The following is a 23,876-nucleotide window of genomic DNA, read 5'->3' as shown; positions in this document are numbered from 1 at the left end:
AGCCTCCAATTTAGTTGCATCCTTCCTTAATTCAGGAGACCAAAACTGCTGACAGTAATCAAGATGTGGTCTCACTGAAGCTTAACATCATACAATATACTATCCTTGGATGGGGCAGACAAGAAAGCAAAGTTTCTCATTGGCATAAGTCATGCTGTTTATTTGGACTATTAATCCTCTGCAACTTTGTAGTTGCTTGTTTGCACTCACTGGGTGAGATGCCTGCCTTAATTTTGTCTTGATCCTTGTGTATATCACTGCTCGGCTGCCTCAGTGCATTTGTGCTGATCAAGTTGGGTTTTTTTTTAAAAACTCCAGTTTCTCTAGTTAAAATCTTTTAGTTTTCTCCTCAATACCTTACACAACTCTGTAGCTCCATTACCACAATAGGATCATATTAGGTGTCAACACTTGAAGCTAATTTCAACAAGGTGCTAAAGAAACAAGTGTCTTTTTTAGAAAAAAGAAATCCCCACCACAATCACTAAGTGGGTAATTCTGAGCCCCAAGTGTGTAATGTGTTTAAAATAGCTTATTTTAAAACCTTTGTGTATCTCAAACCTGTTGCTTCAGTGCAAGGACCCTGCAGTTGTAACTTGTGTGTGGTCACTAGATGTCATCAGTAGTTCTTGCAGTCTGGGACAGTCTTTTTTTATTTGCTCAGCTTGAAGCCTGAGTGTCTGATTTCATTTAATATAAAACCCAATGGGGTTGAGATGTGGAAGAGATGTGAAAACCCTGCCAATCACTTTCATAGCAAACTAAAATTTGTAGCTCTCAGTAAATGTTGAATGGAATGAAAATGTGTGAATAAAGCTGTGCATCTCTTACAGGATGTAGAAGGGAACGATGCCAAAATCTTCCTTCAGGCTGCAGAGGCCTTTGACGAGGTGCCGTTTGGGATCACAGCGAAAGCAGACATCTTTACCAAGTATGATGTGAAGAAGGATGGAGTTGTCCTTTTCAAGAAGGTAACTGATTAAATTGGCCTCACTTGTAGCTACAGTAAAATAACATTGACATCTAAACCAGCATTTTGATTGGTGATAGCCTTGAATATTGTTTTGGAGGCAAATGTTCACTGGTTGTAGACCCATTGCACAAATTACCACCAGGTCAACTGGTAGTAACCACCACTACTTCAGGCTATGCCAAGCTGTTGATGATAAAATTTTTAATTTTTATAAAGATTCAAGGTAACTATGGGCACATAATATTTTGTTGTAGTTGGACTGTTCTGGAAGTATCTATGCAGCTAATGAAAGCTTTAATTCCTATTCAAAAACTGAAATATGCAGCAATGCAATTAAATTCTTTCTAAACTTGGTTATCAAGGTGAAGTATTTCTGTGGAGTCCAGACATTGGCAGGGGGGTGGTGTGGCAGCAGAATCATAAGGCTCAAGCTAGGTTGTTGGAGGGTGATTCCAGGGAGCAAGATGGAAATCTGGAATCCCCTTTCCTCTCTCCAACTTACTCCAAAAAAAAAATTAAGCCAATTTGGAAAATTTCAAAGCTTGATGGTTATTTTTGAGCAAGGGTATTAATGGATATGGAGCCAAGGTGCAGATCATTCATGAACTTCTAGTTGAATGGTAGACGAGACTCTGAAGGGCTGAATGCCTACCCTGTTCTAAAGTGCGAATGATTAATTTGTTCACTGGAAGTGGTGGAAACAGCTCAGTGAAGCAGTTGTGAAACTGCTGGAAGTGCCCTTCCCAACAGTTAATGACAAGCTGAGTGCAGTGACTGCAATTAAATTCCAAACTTAGGTCCATGACTTCAGTGATAGGCAATTAATGGATTGTAAGTGTAAATGGATGGCCCCACCCCAGGTTACTGAAATAACCCTGTATTAATACCTTCAGTTTGTGGTGTAATACATTCTTCTGTTGACCTGCTGACAAACTGGTATGGCCCTGAATCACTAACAGTTTAAGTATAACTCAAGCTTGCTTACTCTTGCTCATTTGGAAGTGAGTTGGTGGCTATTTTCTCTCAATTAAACAAGTAAAAGCCTGTTAATTAGCCATGACAGCACTGTCATCCCCACCCAGACAAATGAAGTGCAGCTGTTGGTAGGTTAAACTGGGCCTAGGATCTAGAACTTATTACCAGTTGGTGGCAGTATTTGTAGACCAGACCCCACTACCTTCCCTTTAATATTAAATGGCTTAAATCAGGAGTTCTCTACCTTTTTTTTGCTTCTGAACTCCCTCCACCATGAGGGGTCTGTGGATTTTTACTAACAAGTGTTTTCTGTGATATAGTTAAAACTTTAAACAAATCAAAAATTGTTAGCCCTGAGCAACAATTCTGCCCAAGACATGGGAGATTGGAATTCCTAGATATGCAGGGAAAGAGCTCCCTTTGCTCCGTTTGCCAGATCCATAGCTGAATTATTGGGTACATTTCAAGCAAGAAAATAGCCAATGGCTTTTCTGTAAGAAAAAAAAACTGAGTAACTGGGATTCTGATTCCCAAGGTGAGGCTACCTCTTGTTAAATATCTTTACCTCTGTTTCTGCTCTGGCACTAGTGTCCATTTCAAGGGTCCACTCATACCTTCAATTGTTGTGGTTCCTAGAAGAGCAAATGAGTTCACCTCTTGCTTTCCTCTCCCTCGCGTGTTCTCTCTCCTCTTGTGTGAAGCTTTCCTGAGTGTCACGTTACATTGGATATTGATTCTAAAGAGTCACTGGGACTGGAGGCTCTGCTTCTTTGTGCAGCTGGTTGAACGGTTGTGTGAATAAGATTTTCATCATCCCGTAATTAAGTTCTGACCCTGCTGTGTGGACATTTTACAGTAGAGTCGAAGTCTTCAATTTTAAATTGAGCAACACAAATGTGTGAACTTGAGCAACTGTTTAATCACTAGACATAATCATATAGGCTGCAAACTGAAGGGGAATTCTGTGGATTGGTTTTGTACCCTCCTAGAATGAGGAAACTCCTGGGACACTTTCGGTCTCTAGTTATCCATTTTGATGTTAAACGTGAGTTTTATAGCTGCAGTTTCCATGGGAGCCACTGAGTGGCAGCATCATTCTGGCTACATTCACCAGCTTTCGTTCTTCCAAGCTTTTTTGGCTGCCCTATGAAATCGCCTGAATCCCTAGGCTTAAATCATTATTTACAAGTCAGTTTGGTAGTCATTACAGTAGAAGTGTGCTTCCTTTATTGGTAACTCCACACAATTGGTCACAAAATTAGAATGGTTTACATGTTTGAAGTTCAGTCCTCTACTTCTGTCACCTGTCCTCTCTCACCAAAACCCCTGCCCTAGTTGGGTAAAGGCACTGGCTAATATCGTGCTAATACATAAAGACTGCAAAGTTCTGTTTGGTTCCTAATGGGCAGCACTTTTGAATGTTGTAATCACCCTCTGGCATGGCAGAGAAGCTATCCGGGGTTCCAGTTTTTGCCTACAATCCCATAATTGCTGAGAAATATTTGGAGAAGCTCAGGTTTAGTTTGTATGTAGAAACACATGAATTAGGAGCAGGAATGGGCCATTTGGCCCCTTGAGCCTGCTCTGGCATTCAGTAAGATAATGGCCTATTTGATTGTGGCCACACTCCACTATCCTGCCTATCCCTGATACTCTTAGATTCTTGACTAACAAAGGAGCCAATCTACCTCTGCCTTAAAAAAAAAATCAATGATCCTGCCTCCACTGCTCTCTGGGGCAGGGGAAAAGGTTTCGCAGACTGACTAGCCTCTTCAGAAATTTCTCTCCATCCCCCATCTTAAATGGGAGACCCCTTATTTTTTTAAACTGTCACCCCTCGTTCTATTCTCTCCTGCAAGGGGGCACGCCATCTCAGCATCCGCCCTGTCAAGTGCCCTCGCAATCTTAAAAATACTTCAGTAAGATTACCCCTCATCCCAGGAATCAACCAAGTGAACCTTCTCTGAACTGCTAATGCAATTAATCTCCTTTCATAAAAGAGACAAACTATGCAGTATTCCTGTGGTCTCACCAATGCCCTGTACAGTTGTAGCAAAACATGTTTAATTTTATATTCTATTCCCCTTGCAATAAACATAAACATTCTGTTTGCCTTCCTAATCACTTGCTGTGACAAAGGTTCACTAGAGGATGGTAGAGTGGGTCATATGGGCGCTAGATTCTTACACTCTAATAACAGGGAAGGACAAAGGTTGCCCTTACTATCTGGCTACAGGTGTTTAAATACTTAATGCAATCTAGAAGTTCTTTTACTAATCTACTGGGCTTGCCACGTGGTGAAATGCAAACTGTTCCATTTTGAGTATGGGCAGCAGTGTGAAGACACAATGCAGCTTGTAGGGTTCTATTTTGGACTCTTGTAGAGAACAAATTGAAGTCAGAGATTTTACCAGGATGGTGAGTTGTCAGACAGCGGATATAGCAGAGCAGGCCAAGCAGAAATTTGAAGTGTCTTTAAAATGGGTAAGCATTTTCACAAGGTGAATGGGGAAGTGTGTTCCTTTCGCTGGAGAGTTATTGACTGCAGTTGTGTGGAGGGCTTGGGGGTGGGTGGGTGGGATGGGGCAGGTAATGAGATTTTACCCTATGCAGTGCTTTGTGAAGGGGGAAAAATGAAGCAGTGGGATTAGCTTTAGATGACTAGCAAAAGGAGAGAGCAGACAGTATACCACATGCTACCTTCAGAACAGCATAAAGGTGCAGGTGACCTTTTCATGCCCTTTTAAACTAAGAACCAGAAATATAGATTTTTTTTTTTGCCCTCCAGATTTGGCTGTATCTGGAATATGAATACGCTGTTGACAGTAGTTCGGTCTAGTGTTACACAACTACCATTTAAACAGTGTTCTGTTTTGACTGCTTTTGTTCTTGTTCGTTCATCCTCCCCATTCCCTCTTTACTGGTACCAAAATGTTAACGGCAGTGACAGTATTTGGATACTGTAATGTTATCTTTTACTGTGATGTGTCCTTAGTGGGTAGCAGATTTTTTTGGATAAGCAATCTGATTCTTGTTTAAGGAACTGATTCCAATAAATGAAATAAAAAATACTCAGCAGGCCTGACAATATCTGTGGAGAGAGAAACAGTTAATATTTTAGGCCTATGATCTTTCATTAGAACCACCATCTGTTCTAGCATCAGTATTTTGCTTCCAGGGAATGATTTATTGAAATAGTACATGATAGTGTTGTATGTATGAATGGTGCTCAGCAACCTGTGCTTTCAACTTTACTGCACTTTTGAGATGTTACAAATTTAATTCAGTTTCAGAATAATGGAGGGATAAATTTCATTTGAGTCGTATGTAGAAATAAGTTATATTTAAATTGTTCTTTTGCTGGAGGTGTTGAGTGGAACTGGCCCCTTAGTGAGGTTCCACTAGGGTTGAGTACAGAAGTTCTCTTTTTCTGATGGGCTGTGGTGAAGGTTTTAAGTAACTGTACTTTTGAGCTTCATTATAAATGGAGTGAAGCCCTAGTTGGTTATTCTCATCCCAGCAACAGCTTATTTTATATTAAGATTTCTGTAAACATGAGTTATAGGAGCTAGTCATATTTGATATGTTGGCATCTGTGTAAGCTTGCTGTCTGAGTGAGCTTTTCCTGGGCTATCTCTGATATCAAGTTATTTCCAGTAACCAGAGCTGAGATGTGTTCCCTTCTGTTGTAGCTGATAGATGGAGAACTGATTTGGAATTTAATACCTTAACTCCATTCTCTTACTAGTCATACCTTGTATCACTAACGTGAGCATCCACAGGTTATTTGACTGGAGATTGTATCACAGCTGAGCTTGGTTCTGTTATTGAAATTCCAGAACAGTACTTGAGCAGGGTGCTGGATAGTAGCCTGGGCCTGCCCTCTGCTGCTCCTGCTGGGACATGCCTTGTTCTGACTGCCTGTCCAGTCAAGCAGTGCATGTGACCTTTTGATTTCTGGCAATGCTTTCAGTACTGAGTGACCATTTACAGTTACGGTTTTAAGTTTCGTGAAGAGGGAAGGGTGAGGAGCAGTAACTTGAGAGCATGACCCCCATGGCCTTGAACTAGTTTGCTTCGCTTGTCACTGGTTCTTATCACTAGATGTATGGATTTAGAATGTGGGTATCAAACTGTTGCTGAGTCAGAAGGGGTGATCGTCTTTAATGAAGCACATTAGCCACAATTTAAAAGGGAAATGAAACCAGATGCATCCTGTTGCCAATTTTAACAATTTCTTGATTGTCCCGTCACTGTCAGCAAGCAGGAGCACATTTATTTGAAATTCTTACTAAATAGAAAATGCTTCGTCTAAAGTGGTAATGTCATTCAACTGTTAATGTAGTAGAGTTTAATTCTGATTCTACGGTGGTGTGGGAAAGGTAATTGGGAGTAAAGTTCTTGCTTAATGCCCTAGTGTGTGGTTGCATGAAGAAAAAAATGAAGAGTCATGTTACAGTGGAGATATAGTAAAGGTTGCATTTTTCAAGAGGCTTGTTTCTGTAGTCATCTGGAGCAGTTACAAGCCATGGTGATTGGGAGACTTGCCTGACCTACTTAATGTGAAGTGGTGCACGTATGCAGAGTAATGCTGTAACAGTGCCATTTGGCAGGGGTGGCCTGTTAGTGCCAGGGCACCACTGCTGCAGCAAGTGTTGCCCACAGATGGTCAATGCAGAGTTTCTTTCAAAGCCTGGATTGCTACCCTTAGCTCATGGTGGAGAAAATTCAGGGTAACTGGAGTTTTTCTTCAAACATACAAGTTACATCACTCAAATGCAAGAGGTGATGTCAGAGCCTTTATTAAATGAAGCTTGAGTGCTGTCTGGTGCTAAACCGGATCACAAGTGTGTAATTTTACACTTACTGATGGGAGTTATCCCTTTAATGTGGCTTAATATGCTGGCAGGACGTGTTGATGTGCAAAAGTTCCCATCTAAATTGGGGGACCAGTGCCTGCTTGTCTACTATAAATAGACTGCTGTTAGTGAAAGTACTTTGGTTTGTGATGTAGAGGCAGCGTTCTTTCTAGTTGCAGGTGAGTTGGGTACAGGTTTGCTGTTTCTTGTTCTCCCATCCCAAGATACTGGAAATCTGCCTAGTGATGCTCCTGATGGGTCCAGCATTATACATGAGGCACTGCTTTAATTATGAAGTATTACCAATGCAGAAATGGGCCATTCAGCCCAACTTGTCTGTGCTGTTTGTTTTTCTCCCCTGCCCAGCTGCTTCCCACCTTTCAGCTAACCCTGTCAATATATCTTCCTTTCTCCCTCGTGTGCTTATCTAGTTTCTCAAATGCATCAATGGCATTTGCCTGAAATGCTCCTGGGTGTCAAATTCCACATTCTCACCGCTCTGGGTAAAGAAGTTTCTCCTGAATTCCCTGTTGGATTTGTAGTGATTATGTAACCATTTTCACCCGCCCCCAAAGTTCTGGTCTTATTGCAAGAATTCTGGCTGTCATCTTTTAAGTGTATAAAATCACTTGTGAACCCTTCTAGAAAACATAAATGTGGAAATTATGGTTTGGGAGGCACTGAAGTTGTACCTAATAACTGGTATTGCAGAATAGTGTCTCATGTCTGAGTGTTCCTACTTATTTTCCATGGTGGTTCAGTGAAATGAAATGCAGTGACTCTTGTACCCTTGAGCAGGTCACCAGTGGCTGTGGAGCAGGTTATATCCAAAATGATTAATGCTGAACCTCAACATGACACAGTTTATTGGACAGATTTAAAGAATGGGAGTGTTGGCAGGAGGAGGAAAGGGCAGCTGTTCCATTGTGCAATGAAGGGGAAAGATTCCAGAAGCCAGGACTATTAAAACTGAAGTTTCTTTCCAAGCAATGGTCATCAGAATAGTTGTTTCAATCCAGTCCTTATAGTATTGGGGTTGCTGCCTGTATTGGCCTGGATAACCTATAATGTCATAAGATTCACCTGTATTTCACACTGGGGTGTTTGTGGGAGCTTGTCAACGGGGTGTGGTTGGGCAGGAGTGTGACTGCTGTTGCCAAGCGTTTAGATGGATGTTGAAATGTGTTTATTTTTTAACTGACCATATTGTTTCTTTCAGTTTGATGAAGGTCGTAACATCTACGATGGAGAAGTTACAAAGGAGAATATAATTGAATTTATTAAGAACAACCAGCTGCCTTTAGTTATTGAATTCACTGAGCAGGTAGGAAAACCGTTTTTAATACTTTTCTGGAAATAGCCTCTCCCCAGTGCGTGCTTCCCGAAGCTCAACTTCAAAATTAGCAATGGAATTTGAAGCTCACGTGTCCCCCATGGTGAGCTTTGAACCAGAGGGTATCTCCACACTGCTTTTAATGAGACCATCTGAAACCTTGACACCTGCTTGTCAGCACCCTAATCACATTACCTGTGACAGCACCAATTGCTTTAAGGTGGATTCACTAGCGCAGTGTTTGTCTGGCGACAGTTTCTCTCTTTTTGGAGGCTGACAAAAATGGCCCACGTTAAATAATGTATATTTGAAACTGAAAAGCATAATTTAGTGAACAATCCATTTTGCAACAAATCAGTTCATTCTAGAATGATTGTTCTCTTGCAGAGTGCTCCAAAGATTTTTGGTGGTGATATCAAGACCCACGTGCTGCTCTTCATCCCCAAGAGCTCAACAAGCTTCGAGGGAAATTTGAACAGCTTCAAGAAAGCAGCAGAGAGCTTCAAGGGCAAAGTAGGTGGACACTGCCGGTAACCTTTTGTCCTGATCTAGGGAAGTTGAGAGATTTTCTGTGGCTTAAAATCCACAACTTAATAAATAACAATGTATTCTAGTTTGATTATCCTCCAGAATTCTTTCCTATTTTCTCCCTTTATCTGAAGATGCAGTCACTACTTTGGATCTGAGATGATGGGGGGGAGGACTGCTTGGGCACAAGTAATCTAAAAGCCACTGCAATGTTGGCCATTCCCAAATTGGTTGAAATGCAAAAGTGAGCAACTAATGCTTCAGTTGTACAAACTGCATATTGTTCCATTTTTGGGCACCAAACCTTTTGGAGCATAATGTAGATTCACCTTAATTACGAGACTTAAAGGGTTATATTATAAGAACTGGTTGCACTTAAAGATATAGCAGAGCATAGAAAAGTTCAAGGCCATAGGGCAGGATCAACATGGTTTTTTTGAAAGGGAAATCCTGCTTAACCAAATGTTATTTGAAGTCACGTGCTGTGGATGAAGGGGAGCCAGTGGATGTACTTGGATTTCCAGAAGGTATTTGATAGCCACAGCAAAGGTTATTGCGGAAAATAAAAGCTCATGGTATAGAAGGTAACATTGGCATGGATAGAAGATTGGCTAGTGGAAACCAGTTGGCATAAATGGGTCTGTTTCTGGTTAACGGGATGTGATGAATTGGGTGCCACAGGATTGGTGCTAGGGCCTCAACTTTTTACAATTTATATAAATGACTTGGATGAAGGACCAGAGGAATAGTTGCTAAATTTGCTGCCGATGCAAAATAGGTACAGAAGTATGTTGTGAAGGGGACATAGGGAGACTACAAAGGGACATAGGTTAAGTGAGTGGGCAAAAATCTGTCATGTGGCGTATAATGTGGGCAAATGTGAAATTGTTCATTTTATGGCAGGAAGAATCAAAAGCTGATCTAAATGGAGAGATTGCAGAGCTCTGCTTCAGAGATCTGGGCGTCCTTATGCATGAATTTCAAAAGGCTAGTATGCAGGTACAGCAAGTAATTAGGAAAGCTAATAAAATGTTTATTGTGAGGGGAATTGAATACAAAAGTAGGGAGGTTATGCTTCAGTTATACAGGGCACTAGTGAGACCACATCTGGAATATTGTGTACAATATTGGCCTCCTTTAAAGAAAGACATAAATATGTTGGAAACAGTTCAGAGAAGGTTTACTAGACTAATACCAGGATTGGGTGGGTGGGTTGGTTTATGAGGAAAGGCTGGACAGGTTAGGCTTGTATCCACTGGAGTTGAGTAAGAGGTGACTTGATTGAAACCTTTAAGATCCTGAGGGGTCTTGACAGGGTGGATGTGCATCTTGAGGGAAAGTCTAGAACTATGAACCACTGTTTAAAAATAAGGGTTGCTCATTTAAGACAAGAAATGTTTTTCTCCCAGGGGGTAGTGGGTCTTTGGAACTCTGCTTCCACTGCCTTTTGAGGAGGAGAGACTTTGAATATTTTTAAGGCAGAGCTAGATATATTCTTGACTAACAAGGGGGTGAAAGTATCAGGTAGGCAGAAATGTGGGGTTGAGGTTGCAATCAGATCAGCCATGATACTGAATGGCAGAGCAGGCTTGAGGGGCTGAGTGGCCTACTCCTAATTATGTTTGTATTCCTTAGAATTTCGATCTGAGGTATTTAAGATAAAGGGATGCATGAGGGTAGATAGAGAATCTGTTTCCAGTGGCTGGGGGATGGGGTATCAATGGTGCAATCTGAAAGTTGAAGCTAGGCATTTAAGGAGTGAAGTATTTTAAACGCCAGATGGAAGATGCTATCTTTTCGAGGCTGTGGATGCTGGGTCAGTTAGAGATTTTCAATTTGTTGGGATCAATTTGTTTGCTGTATAAGGGTTTTGAGGGATGTGGAGTAATGTCTGATAAATAGGAGTTGAGGTACAGAACAATCATGATGTAATGGAATGGTGAAATAGGCTTGAGGGGTTGAATGATTTTCTGTGCAGTTACACAACTACTGGCAGCTCATTAAACCATATCAGGCAATTTAGATGCAACCAGGCTGAGTCTAATGGAATATACTTAGACTGTACAGGCAGTAAAAGCCCAATTCAGACACATGCTATTCAACAGAAGTCACTGGCTAGCGATCAGGAACAAGAGGCTTGAGTGCTTTTCCTTTCCTGTTGATCCTGACCTTGGGCTGCTCAGTTCATTTTGTGTCCAGGTGCTGCCCACTGAAATCCACAAATTTGATATGAACCAGCTTTGATAATTCTGGGTTTGGGAAATAACTTTCTCTCTTGACTCTAGACTTTTTTCTAAATAATGACTTTTTTCTCAGCATTTGGAGCTGTTCCTTCTACTTGACTCATGAATTGAATTTGCCCCTTTAAACTCTTCCCGATAGATCCTGTTCATCTACATTGACAGTGAAATTGAGGACAACCAGAGAGTTCTGGAGTTCTTTGGTTTGAAGAAAGAGGAATGTCCGGCCATTCGCCTCATCACCCTGGAGGAGGAGATGACCAAGTACAAACCTGAGAGTGAGGACATCACTGTAGAGAATGTCAGAATATTCTGCAACCAGTTCTTAGAAGGGAAGTTGAAGGTGAGTCTTTCCAATTCCCAGCTTTTGTGAACTGTTTCAATCGTGATTTTACAAAAAGTGAACAGTAGCGAAGAGCAAAGATTCATTTAAGGGGAAGCTAGATAAGTACGTGAAGGAGAACGAAATTGAAGAATATGCATGGTGAGTGGAGGTTTTATTTTTTTTGTGGAATGTGGATGTTGGCAAGGCCAGCATTTGTTGCCTGTCCCTCATTGCCCTTGACCTGAGTGACTTGTTTAGGCCATTTAAGTCAACCATTGCTGTAGGTCTGCATTCATATGTAGGCCTGACTGGGTAAGGGTGGCAGATTTCCTCCCCTATAGGACATTACTGAGACTAGTTTTGTGTTCCAGATTTGTTAACTAAATTTTGAATTCCATCAGCTGCTGTGGTGAGATTTGGACCCCTGTCCCCAGAGCATTAGCCTGGGCTGCCAGATTACCAATCTAGTGACTTTACCACTGCCACCATCTGCTCCTGGAGCACAATAGGATAGGCCAGATGGTCTTTTTACATGCTATAAAATCTGTGTAAACTGGTTAAATCTGAAGGCCATGTGTTCAGGTGTCTCCTTCCTCCTGGTATAAGAATCATTTTTTGTCATTGTATTCTCCTTCTGACAGCTGGGTTGTATTTTGTAATGTTGGCAGACTCCTAACATGCCATGTTCAGTGTGTATTCTTTTGAAAACATGGAGTAACACCATGCTCCATTTTCCAGCAGCAACCATTTAACACTTGTGACCAGTGAACCCTGTCACTGTACTAGTAATCCAGAGGTCCAGGCTACTGCCCTGGGGATGTGGATTAAAATCCCACCAATAGCTGGTGGAATTTAAAATTTGGTTAAATCTGGAATATAAAGCTGAGCTCAGTATTGGTGACCATGGCAACTATCACTGCTGTAAAAACCCATCTGGTTCATGTATGTGCTTTTAGGGAAGGAAATCTGTCTTTACCTGGTCTGGCCTACATGTGACTCTGGACCCACAGTAATGTGGCAGTTGAATCTTAACTGCCCTCTGGAATGGCCCAGCAATCCACTCAATTCAAGGGCAATTAGGGATGGGCAACAAATGCCGGTTTTGCTAGTGATGCCCACATACACTTTTTTCCTTTGTTGTCTCTCATGGTAAGTGTGTGACAGGCCCCAGAAAAGCTGAAATGTGTGGAACAATTGTGACCAGACAGCACCAAGATGAAGTATGAAGAGACAGGTAGGTATAGTGTGATGACATAAAGCTGAAGACAGTTAGTAAGGTGGGCCAGTGAAATAGGGAGGAAATTGGAACAACCTGGGGAAATGAATTGTAATTTGTGAGAAAAGGGAAGAATTAAGTGGAACAAAAGTGGGACTATCAGTAATGGTGAACCAAGATGAAGCACGTGAGAGAGCAGCCAGTTTTAAGGTTGCAAAATGCAATATTAAATTAAGATATTTGAGAAGCTTGTTTGTCCTGTCGTTGTGTAAGTCTGTCAGTGCTCATAAGGGGAAAAGCTAACTTCTGCTTCAATTAATGCATTTTTCTATCTAACCCTGAAATTGAAAAATAAAACCCCATGACAGAATAGAATACAGAATAATGTGGTATCCTCTGAGCACTCATCCATTGCAGCCACAGGTATACACTGCTAATTGCACTAATGTTTCATTAATACACTGCATGTCAAAGATTGCTACTGAAGTTTGAATCCAAATTTGAACACTAATAAATGTTAAACTCATTGCAGTAACTGTTCTGAAGCAAAATTTTAATGTTTGTTTTTGTGCTGTTGTTACTACATTTCAGCCTCACCTCATGAGCCAAGATGTTCCTGAAGACTGGGACAAAAATGCTGTCAAAGTGCTTGTTGGCAAAAACTTTGAAGAAGTTGCCTTTGATGAAACAAAGGATGTTTTTATTGAATTCTGTAAGTATGATGTTTTTTCTGTGCTTAATGGAATGCAGTTCTCTCTCCCTTTTGATCCTTGCAATTGGTTCCATCTGCCCCTTGGAGGATCTGGGATTTTAATTTCCTAGATAATTTTTGATCATTGAATGTTGACCAGTACATGTATATCTAAAGGCCCTTAAAAATGAGCTACGCTTTGTTTAAAATTGAAATTAGTGTGAAGTGGTCCAATTGGATCCATGTGCTGGGGCTTATAACAGTGCACTATTGGGTTTATACCTTTTTAAAAATTTGGAGTAATTTCACCTGTGTATTCTTTTGCTACAGATGCTCCATGGTGTGGTCACTGCAAACAGCTGGCTCCTATCTGGGAATCTCTGGGAGAAAAGTACAAAGATAATGATAAGATAGTTATTGGGAAAATGGATGCCACTGCCAATGAAATTGAGTCTGTGAAGATCCACAGTTTCCCCACCCTCAAGTACTTCCCTGCTAGCCCTGAGCGAACGGTGAGTAGTGGCCCAGGTGATCGTTGCCCCTCAAATTCTGGATCAACAAAATATTAACATTTTGATGGCGGGTCAAGCTTGATGCCCTTATGGGGTGGGGCGATGGTGATGTAGTGCCAATTTCTCTGGGCTGGTAATCTGGAGGCCCAAGTGAAACCTCTGGGGGCATGGTTTCAAAATTCACCACAGCAGCTGGTGGAATTTAAATTCCATCAATAAAAATTTGGAATATAAGGCTTGTCTCAATAATGGTGCACATTAAACTATCAGCTTGTCGTAAAAATATCGCTAATGTCCTTTAGGGAAAGAAATCTGTTGTCTTTACCTGGTCTGGCCTACATGAGACTTCAGATCTGCAGCAATGTGGTTGATTCTTAACTGCCCTCTGAAATAGCCTAGTAAGCAACTCAGTTCAAGGAGGGCAATATGGATGGGCAACAAATGCTGGCAACAAAACAAAGTGAATATTTATTTAAAAAAATATAGGCATTTGTTTCTCAGATGATGAACAGTGTCTTGCAGGAGGGTGATTCTCCATTAGAATTTTTTAAAAAATCTCACTCTTTGGGGTTTGGGTTAGGAGGGACAAGTTTGTATACAATTGGAAATGATTTGAGGTTTAAGGATTGTGTTATGTTCTAAATGGCACAAATGTTCCAGTCACCAGTTCAAACATCACTAGACTGTGTCTCAGGAGCCTGAATGTTCAAATGTTTGCCATTTTTCCATGAAAGTCAGCCAAAAGTTTTCATTTTTATGTTTATAGATAATAGATTTCAATGGTGAGAGGACACTTGAATCTTTCGTCAAATTCATAGAGAGTGGAGGAAAGGATGGAGGTGCTGTTGATGAGGTGAGTACAGCTTGGGACTGCCAAAGACCATGGGGATCAGTCTGGTTGCTCACTACCAGCTTAAGGCTTTGGTTCAAGCTAGAAGGTGGCAAAATTGAACTTCTGAGTACTTGCCCTGGGATGGTGGTACCCAGAATCTGCTGGCCAGCTGTAATGAATTTCAGTGGTAACTTCAGCTGCAATGTGACACTGAGCAGATCATGCAGCTTGTCATAAGCGCTGGAGGCAGTTATGCCCATCACAAGGTTTTATGCATTGGGAAATACAACATACTGTCCATGGATTAATAATACTTTATTGGCTTAATTCCTTTGAACATTGTCATTACTCACTCACTATAATATTTCAGAGCTATTAATGGGAAGAAGGTGAAGAGATTAGGAGGAGAAAATAAAGATGTTTAGATATATTTATCCAGACTATTAAAAGTACTAAATATATTTTTGGCCTTGATTTGAACAAATGCAATCTGCATTCCTTGGTGCTTAGACAATTTTATCTTCCCAGAATAGGTAAAAGCTATCTTGTCATAGTCAAGTTTAATCAAGTTGGTAAAGGGCAGTATATGTCTGTCCTGTATTGACTGTTTTAACTCTAAATAAGCCAACAGTATATTGTCCACACTGGTCAAGTGTGCTGCTTGCAAATCCCTGCCGAATTCATGTAACACCTGTTAAATGATTTAGTGCTTGGGGTGAAACTCCTAGGTCAGAAATGACCCATCTCCTGATTTGTTGATCAGGAGCACTTCTCCCCTGAAGTGTAGCTACATGGGTGCCATCCTGTACCCCTTTTGATACATTCTCAATGTACAACTGGCTTGGTGAAAGGGAAAGGGCATTAGCTGTCTAGTTAAATTTAGATATGATGAGAGCTTGGTGATCAAGAACATGCCAATGTTTCTTTTCCAATGCCTCCTGCTGGTTGCCCTCAAGTAGCAAATCTTCATGTGGGGTGGGGACATTGAGAGACCCCATCTGAACCCAATTGTCATCTTGGCTGATGCTGCATATGTAAAATGTTCCAGATGGGTAACAGTTGGGAATGAACCCACAGGCTCTCGTGCTCCTTTTCCCACCATCTGTCTGCGCTGTGACAAATTGTAGTATGTCAGCTGAGATCAGCTTAAGTTGAACCTTCTGGTCTTTCATGACTCGTATGGGCACTGCCCTTCACCATTGAGCTAATGGTGGAAGGGTGGGAATGAAAGCTGAGATTCTACCAAAAGCATATTGGTATAATGGGGTCGATCTGACTGTGGCATTGACTGCTTGTTTACACTTGAGTGCAGTTAAACTATTGGTCCTATTTTAAGCATGTGATGTACCCAAATACCTTTCCCATTCTACCATGCCAGTAACTGCTGGCAATATACTGTATGCATTGGCAGGTGTGGGACTGTTCCTGGAAATGGAATGACAGGGGGAGGCGGGGAAGCTGATGAATTAATGATGTGAACAGCTCGTAAGCCAGAAATTTGGTATTGCTTACACCTGTTTCTGTCTGTTTACATAGGACCTTGAAGATCTTGAAGAGGATGAGGAAGGAGAGGAAATAGAGTCAGATGAAGATGATGAAGCTGATCATCTTAAAGATGAATTGTAAAAAAATTGCAGCCAAAAACACTACACTTTTTTTGTACAATTCAAAATGCAGTAAACGAGATATTTAACATCGAGCCTGAGTTGATAAACCAGGGAATATCCAAACAATTCAGTGCACACTGTGCAATGCCATCAATTAATTTATTAGGGATCTTCATCCTTAATTGTTCAAGCCACAAACTGATATCTACACTTGGGAACTTTTTTGTTTCTTGTTACTGATTCATGTAATGTACTTTTGTACAGGGTTTTTAACTTGTTTATATTAACATTACGTATTTGGTGATGGAAGGTCATCTCGCACTTCGTGTCTGAGTGCCTAGAAGGAGATGAGTGCTGAACTAGGGGCCACAGATAGGGGGAAGGAGAAACATATGGGCCATTGAAAGCCTCCAACTGCAGTATTGTTAAAAGGAAAGAGGCTTCTAGTTTAGTATTTCAGGGACTCTCCTGCTTCAAGTAAACTTTCAAATGTTGAATCTGGACCCAAGGTGATTAACTTTTTTTTTCTTTTTGTGTGTGTGTGTTTTGGTTAAAGGGGTGGGTGGGGGAGGGGGATACCATGCAACAGAGGGTGGGGTGTTGAAGCTTCGTAAATGAACTGTGCAATTCTTTCAGCATTCCAACCTGTTTAAACAAGAGGCAGAGATTTGGTGGTCAGAGTGAAATTAAAGAATTAAACTTTTTTTTCTCCATTCTGTGACTTCTGTTTGTATTCTGTCTAGCTTTTTTTGTGCAAGGATATTGAGGTTTGTAGAACCCAAGGCAGGTAGATGAAGTTGAGATGTTGATCAACCTTTATCTAATTGAATGGAAGAACAGTCTCTGAACTGTGCCTAGTTATGGTACAACTCCCAGTGAGTTTGGTTGTGCCAACCATACATTTGGACTCTGAGTTCTGTGATCAGTGCCTGAATTGCAAGACGTTTATAGATTCATAACTGAGGGTGTTCTTCAAAATACTAATTCAGTTTATAGATGTGATCCAGATTACATGGGCCAGAATTGTACAAACTGCCAGGAATTGAAAAGCATTTGATCTTGGCAGCTGATCACTGCTTTGCACAGTAAGAAATGGGTATCAGCTAAGCCCAGTCCTGTCCACAGATGCACTTTGCAGTAGGAGTCAGTGGGTTATGGGAACAGAACAAAATGCAAACCAGGCAGCTACCTGCCCACCAGACCCACTGAACCATGGGCAGTAGGTTACAGGGTTATCTGGAGGTAAGTGGAGAAAAAAATTGCTCTTTTTGTGATGAGTCTACCCCTACAGCTCCCATTGAGCCAGATCAACACTCTTGTGAAACCGATGGGGAAGATTTTGACTCCAAGAGTGGACTAAGGCTATGAATCTGAGTTGACCTCCACCTAAGTTGGAATAATTCCTGAATAAAATCCAAGATCTGACTTTCCACTTGGAAGAGCAGTAATGGTATTATTGACCCAGTACTTCAAATAATTGGGAAATCAACCAGGGTTGTTCAGTGACCCTGGCTGGAATGTGCCTGTGTGAATGATGGATGAGGGTGTGATAGCTGATCCCTGTGCTATCATGTGAAGAATTGAGGATAGATGACAGCTATATCAGCTCTGCCAAAGCCTACTTAGCATGTTTTGAAGTCCATGTCTTGGCAAATCCATTGGCTGAAAACTTGATGCCTCTGGCCATACAAGGACTTGCTCAATTGTTACTCTTTCAATTTTGTGTGAACTTGCAGGGCCTGTGGTTCCCTCTTTTGAGGAGCTCCCTGGAAGTGAGTTGAAATTTTTTTGATGGGGCAAAATAAAGTTTAAAAAAAATTAATCCCATCCTATGCTTCAGGTGTAGCTGCTTTTGAGTGCAGCACAACACTCCAGACAAAGCAGCCCATGCCATTGGCACCATATTCACAAATATTCACTTCCTTCACCATGACGCATAGTAGCAGCAGTGTGTACCATCTACAAGATACACTGCAGGAATTCACCAAGGCTCCTTGGACAACACATTCCAAACCCATGACTGCTACCATCCAGAAGGACAAGGACAGCAGATAGATGTGAACACTGCCGCCTGGAAGTTTCCCTCCAAGTTACTCACCATCCTGACATGGAAATATATCACTGTTCCTTCAATGCCCCTGGGTCAGAATTCTGGAACACACTCCCTAACAGCACTGTGGGTGTACCTACCCCACATAGACTGCAGTGATTCAAGAAGGCAGCTCACTGCCACCATCTCAAGGGCAAGTAGAGATGGGCAATAAATGCCGGCACAGCCAGCAAAATTCACATCCCATGAATTAACAATTTTTAAAGTCAGTAAGAAGTGCATAGTCACTGCATTGAATGTTGGGCCTGATGAGCTGTTAGCTTTTTATCAATTTTTCCCTTGTACTTTTAAGACTCCATTTTGTGTACCTGCTGTATCAGATTGAGCTCCTTGCCTCAAGTGATTCTGTTACCGTACACTTGTTTTTACTAACTTTAATTTCAGATTTGCTAGAGTGGGTACTGGGTGAGTTCCAGGGGCCTGATACATTTCTGGCTGGTGCCTAATTCCAAGGGTGCTGTCTCTTGCCCCAAATGACTCATTCATCTGTAAATTTATAATGCATGTTAGGTTGTTTGACTATTTCTCCAAGTCTCATCTTATTTATCATTTCAATAGCCTTGAATGGAAACTGCTCACTCATTGGGCCAAATTATGTAGAAAGTGACACTGCCTATGCTAGCTGTTAGTGTTTAGTCTGAACTAAATGTCAATTCTCAGTGACCAACTTAAAGGATCTCACAGCATGATTTCAAATTGAGACTTTTACTGCAACAAAGACTAAAGGCACTATTCACTAAACACTCTTGTAGGCAGCTTCTACTTTAGACTATTGAACTGGAGTCCCTTTACTTTCAACACTGCTGAAAATCCCACTCCATGGTTATACTTCACTTTGTCCCTTTGGGAGGTATTTTAATTCTTCCAGACCAGTCCAAAGTGATTCTTAACTCGAGGGTTTACTCCTGTTCTCCTTTTCAGCCTGGTAATTTTAAACTTCAGAGCTGTCTTTCACGGTGAGGATTTTCTTGGAGAATCTCCCTCTAGTTTAAGCTAGGCAAATCTTCCAGCCTCTCTCGAATGCTCATTTGGTCTCTTATCTTGAGCATAAGCTTCTATCTGCATTTGTGCATAGTGAGCCATAGGTACTTGTCTCTATATGCTCCCTCTCTTCCAAGTCCTAGCAGACTGACCTATCAATTCAGGATCCTACAATGACTTCCTGCGTAACCTCCCTGCCCCCAGCCCATCTTCATGACAACATAAATTGCATGAATCTTGTGGTAGACATGCTCATTAACTATCCTTTTGACTTCCATTCTAAAAATTAAATTAACATTTGAAGTATAATCATTTACAAAACCTGACATTCTTAACACCTTCCTGATACTTTGGAGACTAACAGTAGCCACTGTCAGCATAGATGCTTCTGCCATTGCCCTTCATTCTTTTATCCTATGTCACATTTGGGGCTGTATCAAACTGTCAAACTTGTAACACTCCCCTGGCCTTTCCTTATAACTGTGCAAGTTTTTCAAGTATTTATCCAATTGTGCTTGAAAATGATGCTTCCAATCCCTTTCAGGCAGTGCATTCAGCATCTCCAATATCTCAATTCCTACTTAAAATGAACCAATTCCATGAATGATAGGTTATTCAATGTATGAATTTTTAAAAACATTACTGCACAGCCAAAATGTTAAAGATATGTTGACATGACTGGTCTTCATTTCCATTCTGTCCTACATTAGCCTGGATTAAGCCTGGACGTTTCCCAGCATCTATGATTCCCTGTAATATGGTGATAAAGTTAAACCTCACTGCAATATAATCACATGCACTTCAGGTCACGTACTGGAGCTGTGGAGAAGAGGTAACTATCTAAGTTTAACTTTACATGTGTGATCAGAAAGGAAAGCTAGTATTGGAAAGGATGCAGCACAAAAACAGGCACGTATACATTGGAGTTCAGGAGAATGAGGGGTGATCTTATTGAAACATATTAAGATCCTGAGTGATCTTGGCAGGGTGGATGCTAAGAGAATGTCCCCCCCTGTGTGTTGGGGGGGGGGGGGGGGGGGGGGGGGGTGGTGGAGTCTAGAACTAGGAGACACCGTTTAAAAATTAGGGGTCTCCCATTTAAGACTGAGATGAGAATATTTTTGAGTATCATTTAGTCCATGGAATTCTTCCAAGAGAGTGCTGGTAAAGATCCACACTAAACTCCCACCCTTCATCTAATCCCAATCCTTTTCTCATGTTTATCTAGCTTTCCCCTTAAACGTTCTATGCTATTTGTCTCAACCAACCCCTGTGGTAGCAGGTTTCACATCCTAACAACACTCTAGGTAAAGCAATTCTTCTTAAATTCTCTATGGGATTTGGTGATGTCTCCTGTGCAAGTGGAGCTATCTCTGTCAACCCTTTCAGCAACTTGAAGGCCTAGACTGAGGGTGACCATCATCCATGTAAAGAAATGAGCATTAGCCTCTGGTATCGTCCAAATAAACCTTTTCCAGTGCCTGTATATCCTTTTTATAAACTGAAAACCAGAACTGTTCAGTTCCTCAATGGTGGTCTAACCAAGGTTCTATACAAGCTTGATGTAACTTCTATTTTTGAATTTGAACTCTCTAAGAATGAACCACATTGTTTTGCTTATTTTGTGGTCTTATTAGTGTGCACCATTACTTGTGATTGGTGTGTCTACCCTAGATTGCATTATTCTTCAACCCCATTTTCCAATGATTGTGGCTCTTTATTCTTCTCACTAAAATTGTTAATTTTTGTAGGTGGAAAAATTTTCATTTTCATCACCAGGATTAATAAGGAAAGCTATGAATATCGGAAATCCAATGTAACAAAATGTGCTTTAGTGTTAACCTCTCATCACCAGATGTATTTAAGAGATGGAAAGGGTGACATCTGATTCCTGGTCATGGCTAGATTGCCTTGTCTACATTGGGAGTCACTGCTGATTGGTCCCAGGGTAAAATTAGCTGGGGTTCTTGTTTCCAGATTGTGTCCAGTGACCTTGCTGTAGTGTGTGGGCATTGGGTGAGGACTCGATTGGGCCCCGCTGTGCTGTCTTCACCCTCACCAGCTTCACTGGAAGGTGGATGCTCAAGAGTAGCCATTAACAAAAGAGCTTGTATTGACTCTAGTACCTTCAATGGCCTCAGCATGTCCCTTACCACTTCAGTCAAATTGTTTTGAAGTGTGTACGTAAGAACATAGAATTAGGAGCAGGAGTAGGCCATTTGGCCCCTTAAGCCTGCTCCACTATTCTATAAGTCCATGGCCGATCTGCTTGTGGTCTCAACTCCACTCTCCTGCCTGTCTCTTATAATTCTTGACTACTTTGTGATCAAAAATCTAACTGGACCTAGAATATGTTCAATGACCCAGCCTCCACCACTGTCTTGGGAAGAAAATTCCATGGACTAATGATACTCAGAAAAAAATTCTCTTTATCTCATTCTTAAATGGGAGATCCCTACTTTTTAAATGGTGTCCCCTAGTTCTAGACTCCCCCCACAAGGGGAAACATTCTCTTAGCATCCACCTGTCAAGACCTCAGAATCTTAATATGTTTCAATAAGATCACCTCTCATTCTCCTGAACTCCAATGTGTATAAGGCTTCATACATTAGTTACGATAGGCTGCCTGGGGTCGATCATTATTTTATCCTTGCAAACATTGCAGTCAATGTGTGCACAGCAAGATCCCATAAACAGTAGCTAGGTTGGCTGCTCTTCAATGGGCAGTTGAGTACTGTACCTCGAATCTACACCTCCAGAAAAAAAGTTGGCATCAAAAAATAATTCTCTTGGAGAAGAATCTTCCGATTCGACCACAGGTCAATGTGGCAGATGTGGAGAATTATTGGAACTTGGATGAAAGTACACGGAGGAGCTGGATGTGGATTGAACCCTCGAGCTGGATTGGAAAGGTGGAGTGGATTCATAAATTGATGTGTGCTACAGGGTGAGATTACATCAAATAGCCAGAACAGTGATCGAAGGATCACTGAATATCCCAGAGATATAAGTGATCATGGAGGAACCTGAAACTTCATGAGGAAGGAGCTGGAACCAGAGATTAGTCTTGTTCAGAGAAACTGAGACAAACGCCGGAGACGGTCAGGCAACATCGGTGAAGATGAGGGAAAGTTCTGGGTGCTGATCTTTTTAGAACTGAGGATAGAAATGTAGCGGTGAGCAAGAAGAGGAAAACAGTAAATTTTAAATTGAGCAAGAGGCACAACATTTGAGACATGAAGGAGAGAGCTCCTTCAGGACTTAACTGTTAAAGAGGAGAAAAAAATGGAAAGCTGGAAATGACTAGAAAACTGCAAAGATACAACAGGTTGGTCAGGATCTGAGGAAGGTATGTTAGCTTCAGAATTACTGCATCAAAAGCACAATTCTGATCAAGCATCCCGTTCAAAACTTGTTTTGCCCATTCGCTGCACATTTCAATAATTTCCTTCTTAAATTTTGAAAATACAGGGGTTTACTTTCCAACAGGTGGGGCTTCGGTACAATGACCAACAGGCTGGTCCGAAAAGCTTCTGCTTTTTTTTAAAGCCAGGCGCTAACCTCAGTACTATAGATAAAAACAAAAAACTGCTGATGCTGGAAATCCGAAACAAAAACAGAATTACCTGGAAAAACTCAGCAGGTCTGGCAGCATCGGTGGAGAAGAAAAGAGTTGACGTTTCGAGTCCTCATGACCCTTCGACAGAACCTCAGTACACCTGAAAGCGGGGAGGGGTGTTGGTATGAACGCAAGAAAAGACTTGCATTTCTGTAGCGCCTTTTGTGATCTCGAGGCATTCAGAAGCACGCCCGCCGCAGCCAGTGTTGTGGGAAAGCGCGCATCTGATGTGTGCACAGCAAGAATCCACAAAGAGGCAATAAGCGAAATTTTGTTCAAAGGGGCAGGAAATGAACTGATCTTCTTTCAATAGTGTCGAGGAAACTTTGATGTCCGCCCGAGGGTTCGGTTTAACGTCTCGTCCGGAAGCCGGCACCAAGGAAAGTGCAAATTATGTGCCAATGTCCCTGAACCAGGACCTAAACCCCCACCCACCCCCCACCTCCCCCCCCCCCAGCCCTCAGAGTCAGGGGCGACAGTGGAACCCACTGAGCCAGAAGCTGGTGCGGGTGTTCAACATTCGCCGCTGAACATTGCTTTGGAACTTGGCACGGATCGAAACAGGTCATCCGAGAATGAGTGGGTAAGTCCTCTTTAATGAGCGAATGGTCGCAGACATACTGAGACCGACTCACAGTGGAGCTCAAATCGGAACACCGATGGACTTGGTCACCTGGTGCCTGCGACTGCATCTTGGTCAGCTACCTCATTCGTGTCAGGTGCACATTCTGTGTAACTTTCAATGCAGTTCCCAACTCTCATATCTCCTCCCCTACAACACCACAAACACTTTATTTTAAGCAGGGGACAGCCTGTCCATGCACTGACGGCAAAAACACTCAGGAGGATGGATTGTAAACGGGAGGATTGCAACACTGTACAATCGGCCTTGGTGCGTGTGATATAAAGCACAACAAGCTCAAGACATGAGTTGCCCTGGGGTCTATATTGCGGTCATCTAGTAACCGTACATCCTTTTTTGGGAACTATCAGTTAACTACAGGACGGTGAGTGGACAAAGCTCAATTCAGGAGGGAGGGGTGGTGTGGCTGAGTTGGGCAATATTGTTGAGATC

General features: G+C 41.7%; 1 protein-coding gene across 1 annotated transcript in view; it reads left to right on the top strand.

Annotated features, from left to right (window-relative positions):
- p4hb (prolyl 4-hydroxylase, beta polypeptide) overlaps nucleotides 1-16,804 on the top strand; it is a 32,406-nt gene extending 15,602 nt beyond the window's left edge. The window contains exons 4-11 of the mRNA XM_041217339.1: nucleotides 834-971; nucleotides 8,027-8,131; nucleotides 8,528-8,653; nucleotides 11,051-11,251; nucleotides 13,041-13,161; nucleotides 13,471-13,652; nucleotides 14,419-14,505; nucleotides 16,021-16,804. Coding sequence (XP_041073273.1) covers nucleotides 834-971; nucleotides 8,027-8,131; nucleotides 8,528-8,653; nucleotides 11,051-11,251; nucleotides 13,041-13,161; nucleotides 13,471-13,652; nucleotides 14,419-14,505; nucleotides 16,021-16,110 — 1,050 coding nt within the window. The 3' untranslated portion in view covers nucleotides 16,111-16,804. The remainder of the gene's footprint in view (nucleotides 1-833; nucleotides 972-8,026; nucleotides 8,132-8,527; nucleotides 8,654-11,050; nucleotides 11,252-13,040; nucleotides 13,162-13,470; nucleotides 13,653-14,418; nucleotides 14,506-16,020) is intronic.
- Nucleotides 16,805-23,876: the final 7,072 nt, after the last annotated feature.

Source organism: Carcharodon carcharias, chromosome 22 (genome assembly GCF_017639515.1).
Source record: "Carcharodon carcharias isolate sCarCar2 chromosome 22, sCarCar2.pri, whole genome shotgun sequence".
Lineage (NCBI taxonomy): Eukaryota > Metazoa > Chordata > Chondrichthyes > Lamniformes > Lamnidae > Carcharodon > Carcharodon carcharias.
The sequence above is the reverse complement of the archived record's forward strand: the minus strand, read 5'-3'. Positions and strand labels throughout refer to the sequence as shown.